Source organism: Triturus cristatus, chromosome 7, assembly GCF_964204655.1.
Source record: "Triturus cristatus chromosome 7, aTriCri1.1, whole genome shotgun sequence".
In the NCBI taxonomy this organism is placed as follows: Eukaryota; Metazoa; Chordata; class Amphibia; order Caudata; family Salamandridae; genus Triturus; species Triturus cristatus.
This window is the reverse complement of record NC_140590.1, coordinates 910711783-910734026: the sequence shown is the minus strand read 5'-3', so window position 1 is coordinate 910734026 and position 22244 is coordinate 910711783. Positions and strand designations below refer to the sequence as shown.

The 22244-nt window shown below is 43.1% G+C and overlaps 1 protein-coding gene across 6 annotated transcripts in view; it reads right to left on the bottom strand.

Annotated features, from left to right (window-relative positions):
• The window catches only part of TENM2 (teneurin transmembrane protein 2), a 2740530-nt gene that overhangs the window by 314464 nt on the left and 2403822 nt on the right, over positions 1-22244 (bottom strand). For all 6 annotated transcript variants that reach the window (XM_085617838.1, XM_085617837.1, XM_085617839.1 and 3 more), the window contains one exon: positions 18409-18609. In XM_085617838.1, coding sequence (XP_085473964.1) covers positions 18409-18609 — 201 coding nt within the window. The remainder of the gene's footprint in view (positions 1-18408; positions 18610-22244) is intronic.

Below are 22244 nucleotides of genomic sequence, written 5' to 3'. Positions count from 1 at the left end.
AGACAATTGTAAATGCTAAATTCCTTGAAAACTTTGATTGAGATTCCAAAGATGATATTTGTTGCTTCTTAATTTGAAGACCGAATAAGTATTTTCAATTTTCTTTCCAAATTTAATGTAATCTTTATTGCATGATTGATTAAAATCATTGCCATGCGAGCCAGGATTTAACATAAATTTAAAACTAGGCAAAAAACATGTATAGATAAGTCATAGTTAAAAATAAGGAAGATGAGCTCATGGTGTACGTAGTGTAAATTGATCTCAATTTCATTTAAGCTTTGGTATGTGTAAAGTGCACTGAAGAGGGTGGATGCAGGATAGCACTACAGGGCTTACGCAGCGAGCATACGAGTGGAATGCTCGATAAAGTTTACAAATTTAAAGTTTGACTGCTTATGGGGAACATTCAGGCCCTGGATTAAGGCTTTCCTGCAAATTCTTATTGTCAAAGTTCTGAGTCTGTTTCGTAAAAAACATTTTGTGGGCATTATGTACAACAGGACATATACATACTGTATGTAAGATATTTTCTGTTAAAAAAATATCTACAATTATGAGTGGTCCAAACTGTTTCTCATTTTGGGATTGAATGTTCTTTTGGAAAGCTGTCCATTTTGCAAGACGGAAACCTAACTTTTAAATGTTTCGAAAAGTGAGTCCTCGTGCATTTGCAATTTGATTTCAAGCTTTTTTGGAATCTTGTGATTACGATGAAGTATCTTCCCATTTCAAACACCGTAGACTCCGTTCTACCAATGATACAAACAAGCCCTGAAAAAGTGATGCAAGACTTCAAAACATGTGGATGAAAACAGCCATGTGGTGTCAATAAGAACCTTCAATCTGTACTGATAATCTTAAAATGAAGTGGCGTAGCAAGGTCAGGTGGTAACCGGTGCGGAAAAGTTCTTGTCAAAACACATATTTTTGCCATCTTGTCAAGCCGGGGGTGACAAGTGTCATCACTGAGGGGGGTGACAAAATGGCAAAAATGTATTTTTAAGACACATATTTGTGCCATTTTATGAAGCTGGGGGTGACAAGTGTCATCACTGAGGGGGGTGACAAAATGGCAAAAATGTGTTTTTAAAACACATATTTTTGCCATTTTATCAAGCTGGGGGTGACAAGTGTCATCACTGAGGGGGGTGACAAAATGGCAAAAATATGTATTTAAAACACATATTTTTGCCATTCTGTCACCCTCCTCAGTGATGACACCCGGGGCTGCCAGCACCCACCGCACCCCCCTTCCTACGTCCCTGTTAAAATGAACAACAAGTAGAGATAAACGTTATTGCCAAAATCTGAAGTATGAACAGTCAAAAATGTGTTTCCTCTTAATAAGTCACAATTGAACAATGTCGGAGATACATAATATCCAAAAAAGGATAAATGAATGGCAAAAAGCAGCTTTAAGATTGAGAACAGAATTTTGGACTCTATATACTACTGAAATATGGGCTATTTATTAGAGGAGAATAAAAAACATATATCCACGGAAAAACTACTATGGACTTTGGGTACAGTGTAAAGTTAAAATAATAATAACTTTGAACTAAATAAAACATTTGCAAATGTATCTGCTTAGGCATATATGATTATGCTGAAGCATAAGTGATTAACCTGCTTTTGCGTAGGTCCCATTGGGACACAGTCAGCCGCGGCCCGTGGAGGGAGTCCCGTGGGGCGGAAAGGCGGGGCGGGGGCGGGGGCGGGGGAGGGGCAGGGTGGGGGGTACTAAAAACCGGAATATGGATAATTGGAGGTAAGTAAACAATTAAATAAATAAAACGAATTTTGTTGCGTGCCCTGCATCGCAAAATGCGATGCAGCGCGCACTGCGAATTTCGTTTTATTAATTTAATTGTTTACTTACCTCCAATTATCCATATTCCGGTTTTTAGTACCCCCCACCCTGCCCCTCACCCGCCCCGCCTTTCCGCCCCACGGAACTCCCTCCACGGGCCGCGGCTGGACACAGTACTTTAAATAGAACATACTATTAAAGGATTACAACATTATTTACATAATTCCTTTGCTTCAGTCTGGTATATCATGTAACCCAATCTTGCATACATGTATTCTAAATTGTCCGTTTTCTTTATAACCATCTTCAAAACATCAGAACCCTTCACCACCCTCTTGAACCCTAAATCAACAATCTCGTTCAACACACTCATAACAAGAGAACCTTCTGACATCAAAAACAAGTAGCTTCACAACAATCTGAATCTATTCCCGTCAATACATCATTCCTAGCTAAAATAGGCTTCTCGTTGCTACGTCTGACCAGTAAGCATATCTTCTAAGGGTCAACGACACACCTACCAGAAGCATAAGATCATACTCAGTCTCTTCATGCCCTGGTTCTCAGAGTCTTACTCACCCTAGCAAGGGCCCACCGTAGCCCGAATGATCATGCCATTTCCTGCATTTTTCATTTCAGTCCTAGAAAGCAACGCAACCAAAGTCCCCCTTTCGCCAATGGCCATAATTGGCATAGCAGTTGCTGGCTTTGGCCCTCTCTGCAGGGTCACCCCCAGAGGTTTGCCTTTACTCTCCACTTTTTGCTGGAATCCAGTGTTTTTGGCTCTAGGACTTCTACTGCTGTTAACTAGCGCTAAAGTGCTCTCTCCCTTAAACGTGGTAAAGTTGGCTTACCCCTGATTTGCATATTAATTTACTTTAGTCCCTTGTAGAGTGGCATACCGTATACCCAGGACCTGTAAATTAAATGTTACTAGTGGGCCTGTATCACTTATTGTGCCACCCACTTGAGTAGCCCTTTAAAACATGTCCTGGGCCTGCCATTGCAGCCCGAATGCAGTTTTAAACTACCGATTTGACTTGGCAATATAACCCCCTTGCCAGGTCTTAAACTCCCCCTTTTTCTGCATATAAATCATCCCTAAGGGACAGGGTGCATTGCAATTAAAAGGTTGGACATGTACTTTTAAGTTTCACTTGCCTGGTAGTGTAAAAATCTTAAATTTGTTTTCCACTACTATGAGGTCTACCTCTCCCATAGGATAATGTTGGATTGCCTTATTACATATAATAAGTGCTAACTTTTAATTGAAAGAAGGAAAGAATTTCATGTTTGTTGTCTGCGAATTTGCTATTAAAATCCTATTTAATGGTAAAGTCCGACTGTAAGTTACAATTTTGAAAATTGCACTTTTATAAAGTTCAATATACAAAAGAGGAGGACCACTTATTCCATAGATTTATTAAGAAATGACCAAGGCATTGTTACTGTTTTGCGCCTGCTCTTACAAACACAAAAATATAACACCCCCCTAAAAATAACACATCTGCAGTTCAGTGGAACCAATATCATAGGGTAAACACCACGGGACACACGCATAATGTGATAAGCATAAGTAAAGTAGTCAGCGAGGACATCGCCGACTTCGTCAGCCCGCATGCCCTCCCCTCCGCTGACTACATCCTCCTGGGAGACCTCAACTTCCATCTGGAAAACAACAACGACCGCAACACCACCACCCTGCTCGACAACCTCGCCAACCTTGGACTCAAGCAACTGGTGTCCACCCCCACCCACCTCGCCGGACACACACTCGACGCAGTCTTCTCTTCCAGCACAGACATCGAGTTCAGCCACGCCACAGAGCTTCAATGGACGGACCACAGCTGCGTCCACTTCACTTTCAAGAGAACGACGACCCACCACCACCAGCAACAGGCCGCCCGCAGAAGCTGGAACAAGATCACAGCAGACCAGCTCGCCACCTCCCTGAGTCAGCACCCCCCTGCCAGCTCAGCGAACCCCAGCCAGGCCGCCGACAACCTCACGAAGTGGATCAGCAACTGCGCGGACGAACTCGCCCCTCTGAGGACCCCGCCTAGCAGACCCGGCAGCAAGAAGGCCCCATGGTTCACCGACGAACTCAAGAGCTCCAAGAAGAACTGCCGAGCCCTCGAGAAAGTCTGGAGAAGGGAACCGACACCGGACAACAGGACCTCCTACAAACTGGCCACCCGGAAACACCACCAGCTGATCCGCGCCGCCAAGAAAACAGCTTTTAAGGACCGGTTGGACAACAACGCACACAACTGCAAGGAACTCTTTAACATCGTGAAAGAACTTTCCAACCCCAGCGCAGGAAACAACGACGTCACCCCATCGCAAGACCTCTGCAACTCCCTCGCTTCATACTTCCACAACAAGATCACGGACATACACAGCAGCTTCAACAACCAACCAACGCACACCGTGACCGAACAACCACCCCCCACCACCATCCTTCACGCCTGGACCCCGATCAGCACCGAAGACACCATCCGCACAATGAACTCCATCCACTCCGGATCACCGACCGACCCTTGCCCTCACCACGTCTTCAACAAGGCCGACGCTGTCATCGCACCCCACCTGCGAGACATCATCAACACATCCTTCGACACCACCATCTTCCCGGAGAGCTGGAAGCACGCCGAACTCAGCGCTCTACTCAAGAAACCAACAGCGGACCCCACCGACCTCAAGAATTACCGCCCCATCTCGCTTCTCCCGTTTCCAGCCAAAGTCATCGAGAAGACCGTCAACAAGCAGATGGCCGCCTTCCTCGAGACGAACGGATCCCTCGACCCCTCACAGTCCGGCTTCCGAGCCAACCACAGCACCGAGACCGCCCTCATCGCCGCCACCGATGACATCCGAGCCCTGATGGACAATGGAGAAACAGCGGCCCTCATCCTCCTGGACCTCTCCGCGGCATTCGACACTGTCTGCCACCGCACCCTAGTACAGCGCCTCAGCAACGTCGGAATCCAGGACAAGGCGCTGGAATGGATCATCTCCTTCCTCGACGGAAGAACACAGAGAGTCCGCCTACCACCGTACAAGTCAGAGGCCTCCGAAGTCATCTGCGGCGTCCCCCAAGGATCATCTCTGAGTCCCACCCTCTTCAACGTCTACATGAGCCCCCTCGCGGCCATCGTACGCAAACACAACCTCAGCATAATCTCCTACGCCGACGACACCCTGCTGATCCTCTCCCTGACCAACAACCCCGCCGCCGCCAGAGCCAACCTGCACGACGGGATGAAAGAGGTAGCCGAGTGGATGACGATCAGCCGCCTGAAACTGAACTCGGACAAGACGGAGATCCTCATCCTGGGCTCCTCACCCTCCGCCTGGGACGACTCCTGGTGGCCTCCCGCCCTGGGCATCGCACCCAAACCGACAGACCACGCACGCAACCTGGGCTTCGTCCTGGACTCCTCCCTCTCCATGACCAGGCAAGTTAACAAAGTCTCCTCGACGTGCTTCAACATCCTACACATGCTACGGAAGATCTTCTGGTGGATCCCCACCGAGACCAGGAAGACCGTCACCCAGGCCCTCGTCACCAGCCGTCTGGACTACGGCAACGCCCTCTACGCCGGTACCACCGCCAAGCTCCAGAAGAGACTCCAGCGGATCCAGAACGCCTCAGCCAGACTCATCCTCGACATCCCACGAACCAGCCACATCTCCGGACCTCTGAGAGACCTTCACTGGCTCCCCGTCAACAAAAGAATCACCTTCCGCCTCCTCACCCACGCACACAAAGCTCTACACGACCGAGGCCCGAGTTACCTCAACAGCCGAGTCAACTTCTACGCTCCCAAACGCCACCTCCGCTCAGCCAACCACGCCCTCGCCGCCGTCCCCCGCATCCGAAGAGCAACTACAGGAGGAAGGTCCTTCTCCTACCTGGCCGCCAAGACCTGGAACTCCCTCCCCCCCGACCTGCGCCTGACCCAAGACCACCTCTCCTTCAGGAAGAAGCTGAAGACCTGGCTGTTCGAGCAATAGCGGCACCCCCCCCCCCCCCCCAGCGCCTTGAGACCCTACGGGTATGTAGCGCGCTCTACAAGTGTCATTGATTGATTGATTGAAAGTAATAAATGTAATGCAACATTTATTGTGTGAAATTTGTTGGTGCATAATTGTCATTGCTATATGTGTTGCTTTGCTGATGTTGCTCCATGTTGTTCTACAATGTCCCCCCCAAAAAACACTCAAGTTAAAATGCTCAAATGAAATATGTGCAAACATGTCGTCCAAACAACTACAAAACCCACCATGCACCAGAAGTCGCTTCTCTGTACACTTCTCCGTACACTGATATATATTTTTAAAAACAAATACCAAAAACTTTAATAAGTGTCAGAGAGGTAAAGCTTTTTCATTAAAATAGATACCACACATTTCTAAAATGCTAGGAGTAGCTATGGACATGAAGAACTACGTTTCCCATGTAACCCTCACAGCCGTGGTACACTACAGACTGTGAGGAGTCCAAATGTGGTAAGAATTTCATTACCTTTTTCGCATGACAACCAGCAGTGTTCTAGCAATGCCGCCATGAAGATAGACGTCCTATATATATAGAAACCCAAAATGCCAGTCCACCCATGCACTCTCTCTACAAGGGCAGCAATGTGTTGCCATTCTCTCCATATGTTTGTTTGCTCGCACACAGAAGCCAAAATGAAAGCGCCACAAACATGAGACAGCAGAGTGACCGCTATGGTTCACTAAGAGAGGTAGGACAGTAAAAACCTCACCCTACTTAAGAGTGCCATTACCCTTTGCCCCAACTAGTATTAAATACTGTGCACTATATCATTGTAAAGACTGCAACACGCCAAATACATTCATTATACCAGAACTCTGTCCCTTTACACGTAATAATAAAAAAGAAAAGCTACCTTGCCAAATAGTAAGACACACTTGACCCCACATATCTTTAGCTGCTACATTGGAACAAAGGCCACAAATTAATGATGTGCCCACATGTTCCTTTTTCAACTCTCTACAAGGCATTCCTCAGAGGCAGAGCGACCCACCCACCCATGAGAGAACTTTGAACACAACATTCCAAGGGGGAGATAGATGTTGAGCCTCTGCCTCTATGCTCCCATAACATACAGCATGTTAACTTTTAGGGCTACAAGATCGAATACTGAGATGCACATAAGAGGTTTTCCTATTTTCAAAATGTGACACACATTTCATGATTTTTGTTTTATTTTATATTTAGTGTCCTCCACGTAAGCTCGGTAAGCCCTGGGGAAGACTTTCACCAATTAATTATCAGGTCCATATAGAAGGTCAAAACGTGTTTGCGTAACAAAGTCATGTTGAATGTTTTGATTAATTTATTATGTATGCAGAATAAGCTTGAAGTGTATTTAGAGCCCTGTGAGGATATCTGACAAAAACATTTCGAAATACAAGCAAAGTAGGCTTGTAGGAGCAGGAGCAAAACAGTAATGCTGCCTTGGTCATTTCTTAACAAATCTATGTTATGGGGGTTCTTCTCTTTTGTACATTGATTGTTTACTGATCCTGGCCCCTTTTTCCTTAACAGGATCACACCCCATCATGTCAACACTTAGAGGCAGTTGCCAGAAAAATAAAAATAAAATGTCCCTCAGCAGGAAGCAATTCTGGTATTTTACTGACCTCTACTCATCGTTTTCTATCAAGACAGTTAAATAGAAGCAGTTGAACAGAAAGAAAAGTCCTTAAGCAGAAGCAGACAAGTCCTAGGGCTGATCTCCAGAGCCCACAAAGTACAGACACATATAGGTATATACTGAAGTATATACAAGAGGTTTTGAATGCTCGACCAAAAAAGGGGACCCTCAGACCCACTCTTCAGTACAGCTCTGAACATGTGGAAAACTCAAGACTGTGTGTTGCTCTGCCAGAAGGACTGTTACTCTGTCGCCCTGCTGCCTCAGTGAAGGACTGGGTCTGCATCTTGAACCTAGGACCACTAGAATGACTCCAAGGGCCAGTTGTCAGGACTCCCGATCAGAAGCCTCTGGGACAGAACAGGCTCTAACTACCATGAACCCAGCACCCCCATGTGGAGCTAGCCGAGTCAGGCAATTGGAAGTGGTCGTGAAGGGGCTCTCCAGCCGAGCCGAGCCCAGCTATTGTTTCCTGTGGGCAGAACCGATACAGAGTGAGGCATCTCCTCATAGCTCTGCTTCAGAACTGCCGCTACACAGCGCATCTCCCACTCAGAACTTTTCATCGCAGCCCGCAGTCTCCATCGCAAGCCTGTCGACAATGAGATCTTGTCTTAAAAAGGTACAAGTCAAGTGAAATAAATCACATAGACTTTAGAACGTTTGGCCTTAGGTCTTAATTATTCATTAGATTGGTAGAAGCAGTCTGTCTGAACACTCTGTTTGTTTCCCACTATTGTAGCGGTCCAGTCCAAACAGTCAGGGATCCAAGCCTTGCTTGTTCATAAAAACCTGGACAACAAAGCAGGACTCAGTATCACAAGAACATCAACTTCTTTGGAACTGCTGGTGCGCGATGCATCTGTGACGCAGGAATTACATCGCAAGCCCCTCACTGACGGCATCCTTGATGATGACACAGGTTCTTGCATTGAGGGCCCGCTGCTCTTCAGAGCCACTGCTGCATGACACATCCACGCTGTGGTATCTCGCAACACTCCTCAGCCAGGATTTAAGGTACTTTTGTTCAGCGGACCTAACTTGGTCGCTGTATCTGGCCCGTGCTGTATCGTGGTCGGCCTCAACTTGTGACTTTGTCACAGTCCTGTGTGACCAGATGACCACAGTTGGCACTTGGCACTTCTAGGCACTAGTTTCACCTAAATTGTTTAATTTGCATATCTCCGGTTCTACGGATTGGATTTTTGTTGTTTTGGTGTCAAATAATTTATTACATTTTGGTCTATTTTTCTAAATTGGTGTGGGATTTTTCTTGTGCTGTGTTTTCACTTTAGTGCTGTATGTATGCTGTATAAATACTTTACACATTGCCTCTAAGTGAAGCCTGACTGCTTTTGCGCCAGGCTACCACAGGGATAAGTACAGGTTCATTGTGTGGTTCACCCTTACAGGGAATGTGGCTCTTGTTTGAACAGAGGTCATCCCCCCCTCTTTAACAAACAGCTCAATTTCTCACAGCTGCCTTTTCCATTACCTAATGTCAATAATGTAACTGATATTTGATAAGATCTCATTACCTTTTTCTGCCTATTTGCATACCACTAACTTATTCATTAGCTGTAGGCAAGTCTGTAATTTGGTGAGTTAAATGTCCCATTTTGTATAATCTTGCAAGTTTACCATAAATCCACCGGAGTATTTTTAATTGTATTTTCCTAGGCACAGAAGAATGCATCCCTAGCCATGTTTCATTGGGATAAACTCTGTATCCTTAGGAAGGTCATCCAGACATTGGTCATGGCCTGACTCCACTATTAGCAGCAAATAAGTGGGGCTTGCTGCATTCAGAGTTAAATTAAGTATCTCCAGGGTAACATTATTTTAGTGAAGTTGTTCTGGGCATGTGTTCTTTAGTAACTCTCAATTCTAATAGATTTATTTGAATCCTTGTACTCTATTTCCAACTTAATATTACATTACTGCAGTGTCAGTAAATAAGAAAATGTTAATGCATAATACTTGTCTTCATGATAAAATCAGGAGACTAAAACCACATTCATTAATGCTGGCCAGGTGAAGGACATTGGGGGTGGGGGGTCAACAATGTGAACTCGCTGTCAAGGAAGTATTAATGAAACTTGATCAGAAAAAAAAACACATCCAAACAAAGAAAATTACACATATTCATAAAATGAAGGCGATGAAGCTAAACATTAATAAGGTATTATGCATTCATATATTGAATTAACTTAACCCAGCACATGAATCTAAACTAGGGCAATGATGAAGAGATTGACTGGAGGCTGCTTCCTTCTGTTGGCAGTTAAACATGAGCTCTCCAAGCTTACATTATGGCCTGATCTGTGTGTTCAGTGATAACAATGTAATACACATTTATTAGCAATTACAATGCTTCCACAGTGTGATGCTGCTGCCACACCCCACCTCGACTGCCTGCAGGCATGCTTTCATTTCCTTGATTAATGATATTCAAGGCTTGGATCTGTTAAGGGGTGGAGCATGACATGGAAGAATAGTAGGAGATTTGTTGTGATCTCCTCAACTTACCAGATATCTCTTGATAGAAACTCCAAATTAATGGCGGTTTTTGCATTAGAAATGACCCCTCAGACCATGTAGGTATTTTGGATTGCACAAGTTCATTAAAATGCACTAAATTTCTCTCAGGAAACACAATTCTAGGACACAATCACCATTTCTATATCCAGAAGTCAATTCTTTATCTGTAAATCACTTCCACCACTTTTACATTAGCTCATTGACCAGGAAATATGTAAATAGTGTTGTACCTGAGGCTAGTGTGTCACAATGACACTCATCTCTGGTTCATCATTTATTTCTTCACAGATGGCATTCTTAGTTAGAGTTTTTTGAGATCTTCATATAGCAGTTTATCGTTCTCTGCGGAGGAACAGTCACCTTCAGGATTTAACAATTTTTATGGGTGTTGGGATGGGAATATCCCCTACATGATAAATGGGGTCATACCCATGCCCTGAGTGACCCAACTGCATTTGATAGCTGGTAATCCAACTTTTTGTGGCCAAGCTCACACTAATTCAGTGTGCATGCTGAGGCCTAGACCTTTCCTTGGGCTATGAGGTCCAGAGCCTGGCTCTGAGATATAGAGAGGTCCACCAAGCTTGCCCACCAGCTGACATAAGACTACTGTCAATGCATCTCTCCTGTTGACATTAAGACGTGGTGTCAGCATACTATGTATATAATTCCAGCACTGAGCATATATTTTTCCATGATTCAGAAGGTGTATGGTGCCTACAGACCCCACTCAATAAAGAACCACTACAATGAGACACCTAGACCCTCGTGCTGAAATCTATTGTCAAGTGTTTGTAGCAGGGTTCTATTTAGAGATGAGTGTAAGACTTTTAAAACCGACGGGATCCATTTTGGATTGCCTCTGGTTTCACATAACACAAGATGGAGGCTGTAGTACTGCCTCCCAGAGAGTGGAAATGCATTGCTGGGATTCTTGAGCAGGCAGGTTTAAGACTAGACAATGAAGAGTGGGAGCATGAGAGAAGGCTGCCTTTAGAAGTTCTATGGTGATCTTCTTGTAGCAAAGGATTCCTGAGCACTGACAATTGAGGAAATGGTGGTTGAGTCAACAGATTTTATTTTCAGATGGAGCGAAGCTTCTCGGAAGCCCAGCCTCTTCTGTCTCTCCCCGAAGCCACTTCAGGAAGGCTAATGACAGCTAGGTACCATAGGTCTCACACATCATTGCGGTCAAGATTTGTGTACTCCTGCCTGGATCCAGCATCATCACTACCCTTTGTGAGGGCCATAAAATGTAACAAAGATGGTGTCTGCACTGCAGAGTGAATAAAAACTCTGAAAACAAAAACACCAAAATCAGTTTCTGGACATTGACAATGGGATGAATGTCCCCTGTCTGGGAAGTGTGTATAAAAGCTGGACTGAAACTACCCCACTTGGTTTGCTGAGTACTCAAAGAACTGCAAGGATCCAGGGCTGGTGTCTGCTGGACAACCACACTCCCAGAAATGACAGGACATCACCTGAAGTCTGTGCATCTAGAAACGCTGTTGGTCTACCTGTGAGCTGGGAGCCTGTCTGACCTGCTGAGAATGGAGAGAAGTGTGTCTGAACCAACAAGGAGCTGGTGGCACACGAAAGGATAAGCCCAGTTGTTGGGCTAGGAAGAGGGGCAGCACCGAAGAGTGGGTTGTTTGGTAAAAGTAACAGGAGAAGACCTGAGTCTGCCCAAAGTCTTTGCCTATCCAAGTGTTTCTATGCTTAAGAATGTGAGCTAAACTTGCTTACCGACCCCCATCAGACAACCTCCAGCAACGGCCACCTGAGAAGGCCAACAGACTTGTGCTACCCTATATTCTGTGCACCATGTCTAGGGGCATAAAATATGGGCTAGAAGATGGAAGTCAACCTGGCTACCATGAAGAATAAAAATGGGAGCAGTCACAAGTGCATCTGCTCAACAATGCTGCAGTGGCCCATATACTCACACTCAAGCCTAACCAGCACTGGATATTTAGGGTAAGACCATCGCTTGAACTGAACCTTGACTGTGAACTTTGCTAGAAGTTTATAGGGAGACATGCTTTCACAATAACCCCGCTTAAAGAGCACTGTCTAATAAAGGAAATACAGACTGACCTACAGGTCAAATAAACTAGGGAACCTGCTCATCTGCACTCATAGTGAGCCTGCACATGCACTTTATTCTAGTCTATGGGTTTATATGTAGATAACAACCATAGCACCCACATTACATTGAGGTGATTTGCATTTCTTATGTCTAGTATCTTGTTTTGGTGTGGTTAAAATACTTTACATTTTATTGAAAGCTAAGCAGTGGACTGAACAAAGAATTATTGAGCCAGTTGTTTGACTATCTGAGTCTATATCCCCAAAACTACCTCTCTGAGAAGCCTTTGACTGCTCATCCTTGCTAACCTAAGAGTCATGTGCAGAAAGTGTGTATTTCATCAGGCTTGCAAACCCACAGTAGGACGGACACTAGAGGCAAATGACCTCAACCACCACCTTTGTGGCCAAGGAGCCCATGCATGCCCTGAAGCCACCCATACATGATCAGACAAAGAGTTTAATTTGTAGTACTGTTTCTTTGTATTTAAAGTTTTCCAGATTGGTTATGCTGTATTTTAGTTATTGCATTATCCCTTACAATGTATTGTGCGTAGCTGTTTATGATTTCACATTTTGGGACTAGATGGGACTTTCACTGTAAGCAACATCATGCTCAAAACATTTGAATTTCGAGTTCGTTTTTTCCCCATCATTTTATCTATAAGCTGGTTTGCACATTTCTCTTTGCCACTCATGGTGGATTTTCGCTATAGCAAATTTTGATTTAAACATGGCCTATTTGATTTCTGTTTCAATCTGAATTTTCTTACTGGTAAGTGTTTGGTTCCATTCACCTTATGGCCGGAAATATTAGGAGGCGTGTACAGCACGAATCTCCAAAAAACCTGATTATTTCCTTCAACTTCTAGCCCTGCTGGTAACAGCTAATGTTGGTGGTTTCTGGTCACTGGAGTACACACATGCCCTTTGGAATTTACAGTGAATTCATCAACTTCTAGTATGTTCTCTAGGATAACAAGGAACTGCTAAGAACACTTTTTGTCACTGCTAATGTAAACTAATATACACTTCAACTGGTGATCAATAGAAGAGATGCTCATGACTTGAAGCTAACACACTGAGGAACAGGGCGAGAGGTCAACAGGAAAATCCGAAGTGTTCTCTAGAGGTCCCATACATTTGGAAATCTGGAAGAGTTGTGATAGTGTCAGTAACAACGTGAATCGTGTTGCGCACACCTAAACTTATATGAAACTGAGAACATGCATAACATTCATGTTATTACTATAATTGCCACTTCTCAGTTGCAGCACCCATCTTCACAATATGTCTTTTGAAGCTATATCCAACATCACAGACAATAGAGCAGACATCAGAACTTACACAACAGCACAAGCTAGTGACATCTATGCATTAATTCATGAAACTACAGCATTCAACATACAAGGAGGTTCTATAACACAACAACTCAAACAATTAGAATTCGTTTCTAGAAGGGCTTTGAGTCGACGACTTCATGCCTCCACATTTATTCAATATCACAAGGTACTAAGAATCCCACGAGGTCTGAGACTACCAATAAAACCACTGTTATACAGGTTTCAATTCAATAAGCTATTCATGGAAAAATGGCAAGCCATTCTGAACAGATGTTCATTGGACGTAATGTTGTTGCTAATAGAAGAACTTTCACTGACACATCGAGAACTAGAGGAGGAAGCAGAGATGATTAAATATGACTTGACATCTAGATGTGAAACGGAATTTTGGGAAAAAACATTGGATGATCTGAACACGAAACTGGACATCTATGGCAAAGAATTACAAGAACGCAAACTCAGAACATTTCGTCGCGATACAATTGATTATAAGCTTAACGAAATGTACACTTGGGCTGAGGTTTATGCCCGCAGAAGAAATACTCAGAAGCCAGTCACATCTTCACAGGAAAGCATAGTTTCTGATCAGGAGATGGAGAACAATAGAACACCATTGAGCGCAAGTCGACAGCCGAGGCGCCATCCCAACAACTTGACATTGCCCCCAGTGCGAGCAGACAAGCCATAACTTCCTCTTCTGCTTCTTTTTTAGTGAGCGAACAAGCGTCAGGACGTCCACCGGACAAATGTGTCTCAAAAAAACACGTAGAGGGCAAAGAAAAAGAACAGGATGTTTGGTCAATTATAAATCTTTCATCTGCAACACTGACAGTGCAACAGAGGAAAGTACTTAATAAAGGAACGTCTTTTGTCCCCATGTATGACACCAACACTTTGGAACTTGAGATAGCAGTTTTTAAATTCATGAGGAATTTACGATTACGACATTTCTTCACAAATATTGTTCCCATGTCACAAGATTCAGACAATCTCCTTAATTCATCTACACAAGATGATATCCTGTACAAGGAGTTCAAACCTCGCAGTACTTTCACTGCTCAGATATCCCATAAAATGGCATCATGATTAAAAAGGACTTTGCGACACTCAATTTACAAACTAAAACCAGGAGTAACCTGTCTATCCATGAAAACCGAATATTGAGACAACTTGCCAATCATCAACAGCTAACCTTTCAATTACCAACAATAGAAGTGAATAACATTTTCATCTTGGAGATTTTACAATTTTGCTTACAACACAGAGATGAATTCTATTTGCAAGTAAGCGGAACCTCCATGGGTTTTCCGGGGGCAACATCTTATGCTAACATCTTCATGTCGAAATTTGAACATCATCACATTTTCAGAGACCCAGAATGGAATTCCAATTTGCTGTTTTACCGTCGTTTCATTGATGGCATCTTCTTAATTTGGAGTAACACTTGAATTGCATTATAGCTAAAGATTCAGGAGCTAAATCAGAAACGTGCACGGATTCAGTTCACACACATTATCAGTACTACGGGTTTATCATTTCTGGATGTATTGATCACAAAATCCAATGCAAACTTACATACCACGATCTTTAAGAAGGAAACAGACAGGAATAATTAGTTATTATTCTCAAGTTTTCACCCTGCTAGTCTCATTAGAAATTTACCATATTCTCAAATGTTGAGGATTAAAATATTAGCGTTGGCACATGAAGCTGTACAAACAGCTATAGAGATCCAAAAACATAACTTCAAGCAAAGGGGTTATCCCCTTCCCATACTAACTGAAGCTGAGACAAGAATTTCCTCGTCTAAGAGACATGATTTGCTTACAACCAAAATCAACACACCACAGAACTGGATGGTATTTGTGTCTAAATACTCCACAGAATCTGCAGCAAAAAAAAGAATCATCAGGAAACGATGGGAACTATTACAGCATGAGCCTGATTTCCACAACTTGTTCAGTGACCAGCCTCTATTTGCGTATACAAGAAGTCGCAATATGAAAGAAATGTTAACACAACCTAAAGGTACACCCAGCACTTTAGAAACAGGCACGCAAAAATGTCACAACTGTATCCACTGCAACAACGTTATTCAGGGGAATACTGTCACCCACCCACAGACAGGGAAAACCATCAAATTAAGACATTCAGGCGACTGTAACTCGACCTTTCTGATTCATTGTATAAAATGCCCTTGTGGCTTGATGTCCATAGGCAAAACTGAATGCAAAATCAAGATTAGAATAACTGAACACAAGAGTATGATTCGCAAGGGAAATACTAAATCTAATCCAGTTGCACATTGGTTGGAACTCAAACACAACATAGCTCAATTACGGTTTTAATTTTGGAGATATTACACACTAGCGCAGACAAACACAACTCCAAACTCTTATCCCAATGTGAGATTTGGTGGATAAAAAAATTTAATACTATGACACCTCACGGGTTAAATGATAAAAAGGACATGATCTGCGATTTATAAATCTCGGGTTCTGTTGTGACAATTACAGTGCATGACTTCGAAGTTATGCATGTCAATTAATTTTGCAACATGATCATTTACAGTGTTTCATCTCTGCGCTACATGTCTTGTTTATAGCATCCTGTGTTATGCAGTAATCCAAACTTTTTTGTCTTTTTTTCCACAACTGGCAGACATGAGATTCAATTTTATGGTGTTTATCAGGGTGGCACGGGCACTTTGGTGAACAGCTAAGTGTTGTTCAATTGTCTCACTATTTCCTTCGCTCAAGCATGGGTACTTGGGCTGCCCTTAATTTTCTTTATTGCACCTTCTGCTAATACGTGGTAATCTAACGAGTAATCTGTGTTTTTTGTCAGCTCAGCATTCCATTAAAATGCACAAAGGTGGTGGCAGTGCTATTCATCTTTCGGTTACACTTATTCAACATGGCGACCACAAATGTGTTTCTTGGTGCCTTCACACGATTGTTTACTTGTTCGCCTGACTCTATGACTGTTGCCTTCTACCTGACTATACGATGGAGCCCCCAATCCGGGGGAGTTCACCATCGAGTGCTTGTCGTTAGCCACAACTCTCTAAACATATTACAATATGGCGGTGATGCTCCAATGTGTATGTGAGTTAGTATACATGACGCTGGTGCATTCATTGTCAGCGCAGCATTCCACTAAAATGCACAAAGGTGGTGGGAGTGCTATTCATCTTTTGGTCACACTCATTCAACATGGCGACTACAAGTATGTGTCTTGGTGCCTTCATACAATTGTTTACTTGTTCGTCTGACTCTATGACATTTGCCCTCTGCCTGACTACACGATGGAGCCTCCAATGCAGGGGAGTTCACCGTAGAGTGCTTGTCTTTAGCCATGACTTTCTAAACATATTACAATATGGCGGTTACGCTTCAACGTGTACGAGAGTTAGTATACATGACGCTGGTGCATTCACTGGCGCGTCTTCATTTTGGGTCCATTAGTGGATGGTGGTTATTCTCGTCATTGTTGCACTTCGACAAATTGGTATGTTACAGTGTGGGCATAACCTACGTGAAATTCTTCCAGCTGTGAGAAGGTGTTGGAATACTTATACAGAGTATTTTTTGTTTCCATAGTGTGGCCAGTTGTCAGAGACATCGCATTGAGATTCGACTTGTCATCGCCTGAGCACTGATTGGTTTGAGGTATCGTGACTTTGCCATCAGGATTCTGTGATACATTTAGGGCATGATATTGAAGTGGTGAATCACACACTTGTTGCTTGTTATTTTTCTTAGAGTTTGTGTATGGATATGCACTTGTGTGCACACACCAGTTGTTCAACAGCAGTGGTGTCAGTTTCTTTCTTAGATTTAGTGTCAATGAACCTGCTTGAGGTATCGTCATTTTATCATCAACACATTCAGAATGAATTAAGGGCATTGATTGAAGTGGTCACTAACACACCTTTCGTCTTTTGCTTGTTGCAGATTACGTTCGTGTGTATGCATTCACAAGAGCATTCTTTCTTATCGTCAGAAGTGAGTTATTTTTGACATTTAGTGAGTGTTTGCATACACAGTTTCACACCTCACAGTGTTTGATGTGGCGACCTGGGTTCACGTATTTATGTGCACTGATTCATAATTTGCATGTTTTTCTCGGTACATTCAGAGAACCTCGTTCTAGGTTGTTTCAGCACTAACTTTGGTTGAGTCTAGGGGATATTCAGCATGATTTTTTACAGGTAAACCTGCATCTCTTTGTGCCTTTTTGTTGGATTAACATCACAGAATAGAGGTGTTCCTCCTTGTATAGCCTAGAACGTATTCTGATAAGCAGTTTCATTTTTTTGCATTCATAGAGGGCCCTGAAGAAGGGATATCCATCCCGAAATGCATTGGGCATCTTTATCATCAGAATGTTCATGAAATTGGTGTTTTAAAGAATACTACAAAAAAAGTTTGTTCATCATCCTTTGAGAGAAATTGGATGTTGTTATTGTAGTATATGTTTTTGCTTTTCGCTTGTTTAAATTGATGCAAACTATAAAGCTAAACTTGTGTAACTGAACAAATAACAAAAATGTACAGGTGTGCATCTTATAAATGTATAACATAAGCCAATTTATGATTAGGAGTTGATTTGTATTTTTAGCTGTGTGGCCATGCATCAAGTGAAGTGTCACTTGTTTAGTGAACAGTGTCAGTAACATGCCACATGCACTTGGCATAAGAATGACTTTACTGCACTTTTGCTGGCCTTTAAGACACATTCGTCTCTGAGCAATTAGTGGTATCCTCACAGGCCAATGAAGAACAGTTATCAAGGAAACACCGTATGATGTTGAACAGCCTAGATACTTCCTATGAGACGCTCTCAGAATTGTAAGAGATTACAATGAAGAACCACTCTTAAATGTGATTGTTTTGCAAGGTTCTGCTTGTATATTATTCTGGACTCTTACCAACGGAGCAGTCGGGACCCATCCAGTTTGGGTCACAACTACACAATCCTGTGTCGGCAAGGAATGTTCCGTGCCCACTGCACTGCTCTGGGCATTGTGCTCTTGGAAGTTCACAGTTTTGTCCTCCCCAGCCTGGACTGCAGAGGCATTCTCCGTTCACGCAGACACCATGATTGGAACATGTTGGATCTAGACAATCAACTGCAGAAGAGAAATAAAATACAAGCAAATTCAGTAAAACATTTTAGATGCGCTAAATCTAAAGTCAGAGAGTCCACTGTTTTCAAAATTAGCATGCACCCATCATATTTAAAGCAATCTCAGAAGCAACTGGCATCACCAGACAACAGCAGTATGTTGGACAATAATGCTAACTATGCCAAACAGGTCAAGCAGTGTCCAACATACAGGACCCTGCCGATCAGAAACATGCCCATTCAGGCTCTCAACAAGCTGGTGCCTGCCTCACCACATTTCATCCGGCTTTTGCTATCAATGCGAAAAGAAATTTCAGTTTTGGGAACGTACGTGATAGGTATCAGACAATGTGGAATTCCCACTGACTAACTGCCCAGCCACAAAGTGCCAGGGTTTATGAACCCAGACTATTAATAGGAGAGCACTGTTGCTCCTGAGACTTTATGCGTTTGTGGATTTTCACTTATTGGTTTGAAACACCTATGTCAGTTTTTTGTTTGTCAATATATTGTTTTTGGTATACTATTATTTTTCCAATGTAAGTAACTTGTACTAACTAATAAACTTATGGTCCTATGCTATATTGCAATGTTTAAAATGTAATCTGCTAAGTCTAAACTATAACAAGTGTCCCTCTGGAACAGAAATTCTTGTAACTTGCTTCAGCTCTATTATTTCTTGCTCATATTAATATTGCCACAAGACGCGCCCGTCTCAGAAGTTCAGTTGTTCTCACCTCTAAGCTCATCAGGCCAGAAACCAAACACTAGCTTGCTCAGCCGAAATGTTTTCATATTCTCATTAATATTTAAAGGTTGTTTCACTTGTTCTCATGTGCTCAGCCTAGATACCTGCTGGTATTTTTTAAGAATGAACCACTTGACCCTATTCAAAGTTGTGAGTACTAGAGTGTGCTTTGCCATTGCTCAACAAGATTGTTTTATTCAGCCATGGTAGGGGAGCGCATGGCCGGTTCATTGTGTGATTCGCAGATCATTCTTTTTCCGTGATTTAATAAACACTTTCGGACTTCGATTGGCAAGTGAGATTTCTTTGGCACAACTGAATAAAGAATTCATAGAACCTGCTGAAATGTGTCTGACTATGCTTAGCGAAGAGCTCATATTAGATGATGCATTTTAGTTTACACACACACATATATATATATATATGAATATTTCCATTGAATCTGAGTTCAAAAGCAGACACTCAGCCTCTCGTTTCGGGGCTTGTAGAGCGGGCGCCACAGCTTTCAATATTCCAAAAGAAAACATGAACCAGCAAGACAGCACCGTGAAGCAATCCCACCATCTAATCCTCATTTCATCATGTGTTTATTTACATTTCCCTGCACATTTTCAACATGTTGTTAAATCCTGGACTACAGTGTCCAACCTGTAGAGGTTCTGCTTTGAATAAACACATAAACACAATACATTCTTAAACAGATTGCTTTAAATGCTGCTTTCCTTTCATTTATTTGAATGTTGCTGATGTGTTAGTCTATTACAGACATTTTAGGGCTGATTATCATCGGTGTCGGACCCACCAATATCAGCCCCTGCGATCCGCTCACTGCATTATGATGTACGGGCGGAGGCAACGGGCGGAGGGAGGAGGGAACGTCCGCAGCGCTTCCGACGGGCTAAAGGAGCCCGTCGGTGTATTGGAACCCACCATAATCCCCTAATGACAATAGAGCCAGGCTCAGCTCCGCCATCGAGATTTTGATGGCACTTTCAGACAGCCTTCTCATGTCAGCCTTTCTGACATGAAAAGGCTGTTGGAAAGTGTCTTCGGGGCCCCTAGCAGGGCCCCCTTCCCTCCTGGCCCTCTACTGTGGGACCAGGAGGGAAACATCCCTGCACCGTGTGGCAGGCATCATGAGGTGCCAGCCACACGATGCAGGGATCTTTTCAAACGTCCATTCTACAATGGAAGTTTATGCTGCGGGCCTATTCTGTCCGCCGCACAAGCTTCCATTGTAGAATGAATGTTTCTGACGCATCCAAATCAGGCAGTCGGACCCGCTGACCTTTGGTTGGGCGGTTCCAGACCGATACTATGTCAGGCGGACACAAGTCCACCCGATATCGTAATCAGGGCCTAGGTGTTTATTTTTCATGCACCATTCATAAATAAAAAGTTCTTTTTAGATCTAAACGGAACCTCACATATGAGAAATGGGTACATGTCACAGAGATTATTTGCAGTAATATTAGTGAGCTGTTGCTGTGTTACAATATTTAATACACACATCACTATCCCTGTATATTAGATGTAAACCCTTTTAGAAGTTGGTTAAGTGTGCCTATGCACTATTATTGACCAGGCCAAAAATGACATGAAACAGCTGAGATTGGATCAGAAATTCAAAGCTGTTTTGAATAGGGGCCCCCAAAATACTTTTGGACCAGGGCCCCAAAATCCTTAAGCTGTCCCTGAGCACATCTGAGGTTGCTTGATCATGTGCTGGTGGAACGGTACCTCACAGTTCAGTGTGGACAGCTCGTTTCAAGGACGTATCCATTTTCTATGGCTTGTGGTTGGTTTCTGTCGGTATTAGGGCCAACAAGCTAAAACTCTGCTTCCTGCTCCGACAGCTCAAACCAGTAACAGGTGATACCTACCACAATAGGTGCGAGCATCTCAATTGTATCTGTTATTGCATATGGAAATATAAGCTACCAATTACAGTGTTACTTGCATACAGGATCTTAAACAGTGCAACAAAAAGGGATATAAAACTTACATCCATCCTGTGACAACAATACTTTTGATGAGGGATTAAATGTTTAATGTTGCAGGTCTCACTGCTTAGTCTCCTCTGGTACCGAATTTATTACTATAATTCATGAAGCTTTGAGCCATCTCTAAACGTGAAAAGCATTGCACATTTCATCGACAATAAACAAACTAGATTGAAAAGTTTTGGGAACTAAATGTACTGTAAAACCCGCAAGGACTGTAGCTGTGAAATACACTTATAAAAGTTAAATGTCGCTGAAAAATGGCTTGACCGCGGAATTGACAAGAGAAAAAAAAACCTGGACGCATTAACCTAATTTGTCAATTTCACCTCCGTCGCCACAAGAGCCCAGAGTGAAACCTGACAAATGTGCCTTTTCATTTTCCTACTCAAATTTGTTAATAGGGCAGCGCTGTTTATGCAGCAAAAAATTTAGATCACACGTATCGATTCAGTGGTACTGCCATTTCAGGCAAATTGTTTTGAACGACGTGACCATGATGAATATCAGAAAAAAAACGCAGCCAGAATAAAAAATAAACGCTGATGCAGCCCGCTCTAATTATATTTCCTTTTGTGGGAACAGCTTGGGAATGTAGTCGGCCCTTTCTTTTTGGAAGGACAGATCGATAGCGAGCTGTATCTCTGTCGACGCCTACAGGTGCGCCTACATGCGCAGCATGGCTTTTAACCCATTCACAAAAGAAACCTCATTTCTTTTTTTTTTTTTGCCGATTTTTTTATAAAGCGCGAACTCGACCGAGGATATTGGAGCGCTTTACACGAGCACCGTATTTACTTTACTCAGGCACGGGGAGATTACGTGATTTGCCCGCTACTATGTCAGGCGGACATAAGTCCACCCGATATCGTAATCAGGGCCCAGGTG